Here is a 10538-nt window from a genome sequence, read left to right as displayed (position 1 = left end):
ATTCATGATTGTGTGGCAGCTAAGCATCGGTAGAATTATCGATGTACTGCTGTCTATGATGATGATGATGATAATAAGACATCATGTAAGACTCTATGACTCTCAGCATACACCGAGAGAGCGTAGGCAACAGAAGAATATTCCAGTGAACATTAATTTTATGGCATCCAAACAACTGACATGTAGGAAGTTGTATTTTATTAAAAATAAAATAACCATGAAAAATAACTTAGTCAAGAATCTCACAAAGAGTACCTAAACATAACATTCTGATAATTCACATCAATTTCTCTTACTGTATTAGAGCACACCACACCTTGAGAAGGTTCGTTTAAATTTACCACACAGCAGGTATGATCTTGAACTATGACACAATACAAGGTTTGCCAACTTACACACAATATTACTCGGGAAGTTTCCGCCAACAGTCACTACAAAAACCTGAGTGTTCAGAAAGCAATGATTGTAAAGTCCTTTCAGTTTGTTAGTATTTAAAAGTTTTCTGTGATCATCAACATTTAGGATCAACTGTCAGAGTTCGAGAACATAATTTATGTCTTCAGGTGTGTTCATCAAGGGAGTGTTTTAGGGTTTGCATCACACAAACGTCTTGCTACCAAATATCACTTGCTAATACAATTTACTCTCATTTGCTGATACGTTATTCTACTGAATGCACTAACTACTGGTCAAGTAACTAATAATGATCAAGAGGCCTATGTCGATGTTTTGGCTAATTGTAGTAGCAGAGCAGCCACTCCATTACTGTTATCTATCTCCTCACAGACTTATCAGGTATTTACGATTCATTAACTGAACTTAGATCATACAATATTCTCTCATTCTCATAACCCTGCTCGTCTTACCCTCGTCCTCATAACCCTGCTCGTCTTACCCTCATCCTCATAACCCTGCTTGTCCTACCCTCATCCTCATAACCCTGCTTGTCTTACCCTCATCCTCATAACCCTTCTCTTCTTACCCTCATCCTCATAACCCTGCTCGTCTTACCCCCCATCATCATAACCCTGCTCGTCTTACCCCCATCATCATAACCCTGCTCATCTTGTTGACATGTTCAGTGCTGCATCCTCTTGACCTGTTGACATATAAAATACAGACCAGTACAGATAGAATGAAGTTATGTATATGTTGAGGATGCATATCATAGCTACACTAAGACTCCAGACATAAATATATTTCATTTTTACTCTCTCCAAACATCCATTTTTGGGTGGGTATGTTTTGCATCTGGAATGCTTTACTGCTGTTTCAGTTTCATTAGTAGTGGATGCAACTTTTAACTTTTGCATCCTGAGTCATGGGCTATTTGATCATGTGCACTGAAGAAAGGTATAGCTGCCAACGTGCATCTCCTGTCAATACCTGGTATAGTTGCCAATGTGTACCTCTTGTCAATATCTGGTATAGCTGCCAACATGCACCTCCTGTCAATACCTGGTATAGCTGTCAACGTGAACCTTCTGTCAATACCTGGTATAGCTGCCAATGTGAACCTCCTGTCAGTACCTGGTATAGCTGCCAATGTGAACCTCCTGTCAGTACCTGGCATAGCTGCCAAAGTGAATGTCCTGTCAATACCTGGCATAGCTGCCAACGTGAATGCCCTGTCAATACCTGGCATAGCTGCCAACGTGAACGTCCTGTCAGTACCTGGCATAGCTGCCAACGTGAACGTCCTGTCAATACCTGGCATAGCTGCCAACGTGAACGTCCTGTCAATACCTGGCATAGCTGCCAAGTGAATGTCCTGTCAATACCTGGTATAGCTGCCAATGTGAACCTTCTGTCAGTACCTGGTATAGCTGCCAATGTGAACCTCCTGTCAGTACCTGGTATAGCTGCCAATGTGATCCTCCTGTCAATACCTGGTATAACTGTCAATGTGAATCTCCTGTCAATACCTCATTGAAGATGCACAGAATAGAAGCTTTGTGTTATAAATGACTTACAGTAAAAATTTGGCATGTTATGAGTATGGGCTGTTGGCTAATTAACCCTTGTGGGAGCAGTGTTCACCTAATAATCAGAATCTTGTAGAATCTTTAATAGCTGCAGTGGTCTTTTTGATTACACCTTAAGATTGTTGTTTTATAAACAACTGTTGAATCACCAACATGTGAGATTGATCAATATAAAAGATAATTAAGTACATTAGTTTAAAAGTTGTTTTATTCTCGTTTATACTTGAATAGTTAACTTCCATTTAATTTAATTATTTGTTACTCTTATTTATCAAGTTTTTTAATCCTACTTCTATATATATTTGATATTTTCATTGATTTTGGAATACTTGAAAATAACTAATTTTTAAATAACCTTATAACTATATTGTTATATATATATAACATATTAATTGTTTTGGATGCTGATATTTGCAAAAGGTAAGGTTGCCGATGTTCCAAAACATTATTTCTGTTCCTTATGATTATGGTGGTTGTAAGTTATGCAGTAGTTGTAAATAAATTTTAATCGTGAAAGTGTACATTCAAAACAATATCGAAACGTAAATTAAAAATCGTAAAGACCATATATTATTATTTTAGGAACAGGTGAAAATTTATTGCGAGTCTTGTGACAAGCTAACGTGTCGAGACTGTCAGCTAATAGAACACAAGGATCACAGATATCAATTTCTTGCCTCTGCCTACGAACAGCATAAAGCCTATCTTAATGCATTGCTATCGAAGATTCGTGAAAAACATAGATACATTGAAAAAGCAATTGAACTAATTTGGAAAAGAGAAAATGATGTAAAGGAACGAGAGCTTCAAGTGACACAGGAGATTAAAATGTTTGCAATCAGGTAAGTAACGAGTTTTATATCTTTCATGTTATTGGGTATAGCTATTCTGTATCTTATTACATTGTACAAAATATAAGTAAAATAAATGTGTTTTTTTCTAGAGCGGTGTTAATACTCGTAGCAAAAATTAAACATGTTAAGCCTCTCAGATTAAATAATTCTGCATTTTCTAAACTTTAACCTAACAGGTTTCAGTTGGCTGTGATAGAACTCTGTTTTGAGATATCTTATAAACTATTTAAACATAAAGTGTATAGGCCTAAGAAAAAGAGAAATTACATATTGTGTTCCATTTCAAAAGGTAGGGCCAGTTTTAACATTTAAACTTTTATTAATAAATCGTCTTCAATTCATTAAATGTACTGAATAGTTTATAAATTTATAAGCTGTTTGTGCTCATAGATCATGTTTTAATAATTTTCATTTAAATGTTTTTATGTTGTTGTTTTTATAACATGATCATAATTTCACTAATTACACCTCAGGTTTTTACTTCGGTGAGTGTTTTTCAGCATCAATTTATACCTGGCTGTATTTCTAACATATGCTTATTTTTATAATACTTTTCAAATGAAATTCACTAAGTGTGTACTAAAGTAGTGGTATTTCCTGCATCGAGGAGTACCAAAAACTGATAATTATATTTCCCTGAAAGGGGGCTGAAGGCTACATGGAGAGGTCACCAGTGTGTTGTGTGTCAGTCAGTCAGTAGACACTAAAATGATGCCACATAAAGAATGCTTAACATTGCAATTTGTACAGTCGTAAGGTCAGTAAAATGTACACATGCCACGAATCATGAGAAGAATTATACACAATGTAGGCTACAACACTGCATGATATTTGAACCTCAAAAGCAAGAAATAAAAATATTTGTTATTCTTAATTTTGATTTTATTTACTCTTGAAACAGAACACTTTCGTGGATCCTAGGGAAATACATCTTGTATTAACGTTATGATTACTAACTTTTGTGGATCCTGGGGAAATACGTCTTGTATTAATGTTATGATTACTAACTTTCGTTGATCCTGGGGAAATACATCTTGTATTAATGTTATGATTACTAACTTTTGTGGATCCTGTAATTAGTAACTGCATTCTAGTTGTCTAGAACAACTTAGGGAGACAGTGAACTGGTCCCTGGTATTGGAAAGGCTGAGAAATGCTACTTTAGGGTATTTAGCAGTTGATTTGTATGAGATGATCTCTTTGAGGAACTTTATTTGTAGAATTTGCTGTATTCTTAGTAGATGTGAATTATCAAGGTCTGTGTGAACGTTTCTTTTCAATCAGGCAGTCATACCTATAAAATACTGAAAGCCTTCCTTTGTGTAGTTTTAACTCAACTTGTCAACAAAACATGCGAGTCAAAGTTTTTGAATGTCCTGTTCATTGATCAGTTACTTATCGTAATTGAAGTTTTTTTTAAGAATCGTGAAATGTTATTTAGTGTTGCAGTGAAGAGTGACAAATTACAATAATGTTCATGCCATGAAGTGGCACTATGTCATGGAGAAGCAAGACAATTTCAAAGTGTACATTTTGTAAAGTCTCTTGCCAACAGTGCCACTTGAATGAAGAAATACTTAATTACAGGATCCACAAAAGAACAGTAAGAAAATCTCTGTGTACCATCGGAACATGTTTTGTAATATTATATGATTCTCTTCCAGATTCATCACAGAAATTAATCAGCGGGGAAAGTTACTTATCCAGGAATTGAGTGATGCCTGCAATAAGAAGAAGCAAGTGCTCAGTGTAAAGAATGAACAACTTGTTGCGTTATCAGAAAAACTTCAATATTGTGAGAACTTCGTAGAAACTGTTATCAAATTTGGAAGTAGTTTCGCCTTATTGTACAATAAGAAAACTCTGGTAGAACAGGTAATGTTTGTACAGTTCTTCATTTCAACATTCTTAGATATAAACTGTCTTAAGAAACAAAAATGTAATGTATGAGAGAGAGAGAGAGCATTGTCAGGTATTAATATAGATAAACAACTTATTGTGGTAAGAGTTTCACATTTTATATAAAGATTTACATATTTAATCACATCATAAATACACACATTTTTTTGTACAACTTTGTCTACAATTGTATTTTCTACCAATGTAGTTATAAGTAAAATATTTAGTTTTATGTTTTAACTGGTTTGCAGTTGCGATATGTTCTTACGCAACGCTGTGAGGTTCCAAATCCTAATCATTTGGTGGATATCAAGTTCCTATATGAGACAAAGTTTTTCAGTGATTATATTAGTGGGCTTGGAAGCTTGGTTGTTGACCAGAAACCAGTAGGAGGGGGTAGGCTCCCCTCAAGAAGCTCGGAACCTTCACGGCCCAATATCACACCAGGATCCTCTGTTGTAAGTATCAACCCTACATTTAAGTTTTAAAATATTAAGTAGAGATTATATGAAGAGCTAGAACTTAAGAAATGCTGTAACGGAAGCTTACGTTTTAAATATTTCTACTTCTTGTATGTTAGTTGTCCTCCTGGTTTGAGCTTCTTTCATCCTGTATGTTTTGAATTTTCCTCTGTATGTAAAATTTTTCTGTTATTTATCTAATAAGACACAATGAAAAACCAATGCTACAAAGCCTAATTTTTAATATTCTGATCCCCAAAAACATTTTTACATGCACAATTTGATTAAGCATGTAGACAAAATTTCTTATTTTAAATTGTGGTACAAAAAATTCATGCATTACTTGTATCCTTAATTATTGCTCGTCTCTTTGTGAAATGATGAGTTAATCATAGGTTAGAGATCTTTAATGGACTGCAACAAGAAGTTGAAACATGATTCCCTCGATGGTTAGGGTACACAACTCACAGTCTGTGAGTTGTGGGTTTTAATCCATTCACCAAACATGCTCGCTTCTCTTATTCACGGGGACATTGTAATTGTTTGTTGGTAAAGAGTAGCCTTTTCTCTAGTCTGTCAGTTTAAAATGAGGAACAACTAGCACGGATAGCCTTCGAATAGCTTTATACGAAGATCATAAACAAACCATGGGTGTTCTTTAACTTACTATGTATACTTTGCCTAAAGTTCCACTGCAAACTAATTTCTTGAAATCTCGAAACATTTATATGAATAATTTCTAACCACCCTGAATTTAGTATTTATTGAAATGGTACACTTAGGATGTTTCTTGCAATGTGACCTTATATTAATTATGACTTCCATCTATACAGTAACAAAATTATAAAAAACAACAACTTGTGTTTCTTCGTAAAATGAAGTATTTATTTTAACTCTTTACAGACTGGTACACACCTACTTATCAACTTTGAACATTTAAGTAAAAATGTGGATTCTAACTAGTTCACCAATTTTTACTCAGAAATGTTTTGTAACATGTATTTAGCATAATTCACAAAGAAAAAAAAATATTTCTGTACAGCTCAGAGGAGACTTGTTTGGAAACAAAGTACTTACTAATTTCTTTAATTTTACTATGTATCCCAAATAATAACTTTACTTTTACTTAATAATCCCTCGGAGAATGTAGTTATTGATGTTTTGCTTCTCAAGTAATTTTCCTTCTTTCTTACAGAGTTTGTTAGTACACTTTGGATTCCCATCATTCTATGATCATGTGATATGAAAACTAACTAATATGAACCACTGCTTTGAAAATAGGCAAAGTTCAGATACTATTGGTTAGAGTATATTGTCAATGTTGATTAAGAAGTCAGTGTAAGAAGTAATATATAGTTTTGTAGAAAATAACAAAACAGCTTGAAAAGAATGGAATTTAATAGAGTTTAGAAAACTTTAGAAAAAATCACAGAATTTGAAATGTTTTCATAGTTTATTTAGATGTTTATATTCCTGAAATATTTGCATGTTAAATTACATTTGATTGAAAGTTATGGTAGTTTTCCTCTATAAAAAGGCATCAGGTAAGCCTTATTATGTTTAGTGATGCAAAATATTCTGATGACTCAAATTGTGAGATAGTGTATTCTGCTTTTGTTTTGTTATAGTTTTGTCCACAAATAATGTATTATTCCTTCTATCATTTAGTTGAACTATGAATTATTTGTTATGGTAAACTAACTCACCTTCAAGCTAGAACACATTATTTTCATTCTATATGTATCTATTATGAAATTGACACAAGCTTTCTTTAGGGGTGATGTACAGATATTAATGTTGTGAAAGTTTGTGTGGATTTATGATAATAGCTAGTCACATAAGATGTAATCTCATGGTGTAACCACTAAACAAAAAGCCTTCTTTAATTTTGAAAAGAGTTAGTTGTAGTTATAATTTTTGTTGACTATTGTTTGATATTGTTACTGCTCTTGAGAAGTTGTTTAATTGTATTTTGGTCTTCCTCTGGTTCTTTTTCTAATTCCTTTATTTATTGAAACAAATAACATTGAGAATTATCTTGTATTGCTTGTTAATATTTGTACCTTCCCTGGTATGAGTTTACTAACTGTTTTTTTTTATAAGTGATACGTTTAGTTGTGGTGGTGTTTTGTTTTAGTTTATTATATAATGTAACTCAAATCTTTTTTTATTGAATATAATTTTTCAGTTTATTGTATTCAAATGAGCATGAATAAAAGAATATATATTTATAAGCTATAAACTGATTATGATCAGTAATATTGTTAACAAACATATTGTTACTTAGCTTGTCCTGGTGCTATTTTGAAAGGTCAAGCCTTAGGTTTCTGATAAATATTTGTCAGGTTATTTGGTGTTTTTTTGCACTTTACAGCTGGAAGTGGTGACAACGGCAATCAGGAAAATAAAGACTAAAGAGAAATATACAACTGAAAATTAATCAAAACGAAATTTACTGAACGTATGAAATAAAACTTCCGAAACATACATACCTCCGTTCACACTTCTCGCTGTTACTCAACCACTAGGGTTTCTTCTAAGCATCGGTCTGATTTTTTCTTGCTTGCTCCAGTCTTTTATACCCCACCCACTTGATCTTGGCAATATTTGTCTCGTGATACTCTCCACCTATGTCAATATGCACTCTGTCCTTGTACTGTATATAAGTACTTCATTCAGATAACGTCATAATCTTTTCTTGACAAAGCGTCACTAACGGGTCTCCCAGTGTTACAATCATTTGGAGATACTTTGAACGTTATCCGTGCTACCTAGTTGATTTTTGTAATAATCATTGTACTAATGCTTAGATGGGCAAAAGAAGAAACCCCGTTAGTCGAGTAATAGCTGTAAGTGGGAGAGGAGGTAAGCATTATTGGAGATACAATTTCAATTTAGGAAAATGTTAACTTTCTGATCAAATTAAATATACTAAATTCCAGGATGGAAGGAAAATGTTTGAAAATTTCACTATTTAAAAACGACAGAAAGACTAACTTAAATTATATGAATTATTTTAAGCTGGAAGTAGATACAATTTAATAACCTTATTCTAAGTTTCATGCAACTTGGTTAAGTCTTTCCACTGTGAGGTATATCATCGTTCCCCCCGTCCAAAAAAGTTTTAATTTTCTATATCAACTCTGTATTATAATCCACGTACTTGGAACACTTGTTATTAACGACGCTGGATTATAATCCACGTACTTGGAACACTTGTTATTAACGACGCTGGATTATAATCCACGTACTTGGAACACTTGTTATTAACGAAGCTGGATTATAAAACAAATTGGATTTCAAATAAAGATTTTGAGGATTAAGACATTTATAAAACAGGTTTTAGAGAGAGTGTTTTTTTTTTATGTCATAACTATAGACATGTTGATTCCAGTGTCCTCACTTTAGCAAATGTTTCAGTTAGAGGGCACCTTCTAGTATTAAACATTTTTCACTTATCTTTAGCAACCTGTAGCATTCAGGTATTGTATAATCTTGTAAAATATTTGTTTTAGCAACAGCAACCTAGATCTGCTGGAGAGTTCAGGCAAGTTTCTCAGAACCCTCCTAACTTATTGCCTAAGATGGTTATCAATAATTTGTTGAAAAATCCTCAAGCTAAATCAGGTGGTGTAGTTTCACAGTCTCCAAGTTTTGTTCGAGTACCTGTTCATCAGTCGACCTCAGCAACTAAATCTTCAAGCTGTGTACAAAATCCTCCGAACATCAGCACATCAAGTTCACATAATTCATCATTAAGTCAGAAGCAGCATTTCTTGCCATCTAAACCACTTCGTCCGACCTTGGGTCTTTTTACCCAGCCATCATCTTGCAATCCAGTTTCGACAGTTACCAGATCTCCGTAAGTTTAGTCATCTTATCTTATTGTGTGTTTATAAACCGGCCTTATGTCAAGTGGAAATGAACAGTAGAAAATATTGATAACTTAAAGGAAGCTAGTAAACTAGTGTTGGGCAATTAACTTGATTAATTGATGACCTACAAGCATTGAGTACGTCAGTTGGTGTCATTTAAAATGACAAGTTAATCCAAATTACTGTTTTTGAGTATTTCAAGTATCTAGTGATTTTGATGATTATTTTTGTTGAATTAAAATTTGTTCAGCTTGTTCAACTAGCATCATGACTCAAGAAAATCATCAAAATTACTATTCATTGTCATATTCCTACTGTGTAAGTAATTATATTGTAGCTATTATATTGTAAGTAATTATATTGTAACTATTATATTGTAAGTAATTATATTGTAACTATTATATTGTTAGTAATTATATTGTAACTAATTATATTGTAACTATTATATTGTTAGTAATTATATTGTAACTATTATATTGTTAGTAATTATATTGTAACTATTATATTGTAAGTAATTATATTGTAACTATTATATTGTAAGTAATTATATTGTAACTATTATATTGTAAGTAATTATATTGTAACTATTATATTGTAAGTAATTATATTGTAACCATTATATTGTAAGTAATTGAAATACTGTCATTATGTTTGTTTGTTGTCAAACACAAAGCCGTAAAATGGATTATTTATGTTTCACCCACTGTGAGTATTAAAACTTGATTTTTTAGTATCGTAAGTTGTTTTTTTATTTTTTTAGCCATATTGTGTATAAGTCGAGACCAATGATTAAATGATTGGCAAATTCCATTAATTGCCCAGCTCGAGAGTGAAATTTTCGTAAGCTGTTAATTAGATTTTAGTACAACTGCAATAAGTTCATTGCTTTGATTATATATCTTTCATATACCCGTTATAAAGGATGACCTTTTTAAATGCATGATAAACCATTGTTTTCTTAATTTGTATATATTATTAGTAAACATTTGGTTACTTCACAACATTAATAATATTACGTTTTCCTTTAATAATGTCTTTTCCTATTTCATTTTTAATAAATTTTGCTTTGTTCACCTTCAGTATTTATATTTTTGATAACTTGCTGTTGACATGGATATTTTTGTATTTATCAACTAATTTCCTTCAATAGACTGTAAATCATACATGTATTAAACTTGTACTTGGGATCATTATTATAGTATTCCTTTTAATGTGAGCTGTAGGTTGTTTTTGTTTCCTTAATCTGATACCTACTTTCTTTTTTAATTTTGGAATTGACATCAGTATAATTTTTTGTTATTAAGAGTTTCAATTAATTCTTAATTATTGAGAATAATGAACTGTTTCATAATGATCCGTTTTCGGGATAATATATATATATATGGTTCTATATGACAACAATTATATAGAACCAGATATATATATGGTTCTATATGACAACAATTATATAGAACCAGATATATA

At 32.4% G+C, this 10538-nt stretch overlaps 1 protein-coding gene across 1 annotated transcript in view; it reads left to right on the top strand.

The window, feature by feature from the left end:
• Positions 1–10538, top strand: part of LOC106473585 (E3 ubiquitin-protein ligase TRIM33-like) — a 35203-nt gene that overhangs the window by 9042 nt on the left and 15623 nt on the right. The window contains exons 3-6 of the mRNA XM_013934270.2: positions 2568–2827; positions 4504–4714; positions 4990–5196; positions 8715–9061. Of these exons, the coding sequence (XP_013789724.2) occupies positions 2568–2827; positions 4504–4714; positions 4990–5196; positions 8715–9061 (1025 nt within the window). The remainder of the gene's footprint in view (positions 1–2567; positions 2828–4503; positions 4715–4989; positions 5197–8714; positions 9062–10538) is intronic.

The sequence above is a fragment of the Limulus polyphemus genome, unplaced genomic scaffold, assembly GCF_000517525.1.
Source record: "Limulus polyphemus unplaced genomic scaffold, Limulus_polyphemus-2.1.2 Scaffold6297, whole genome shotgun sequence".
NCBI classification, from domain to species: Eukaryota; Metazoa; Arthropoda; class Merostomata; order Xiphosura; family Limulidae; genus Limulus; species Limulus polyphemus.
Note: the sequence above shows the minus strand (reverse complement) of the source record. Positions and strands in the feature narration are given on the sequence as shown.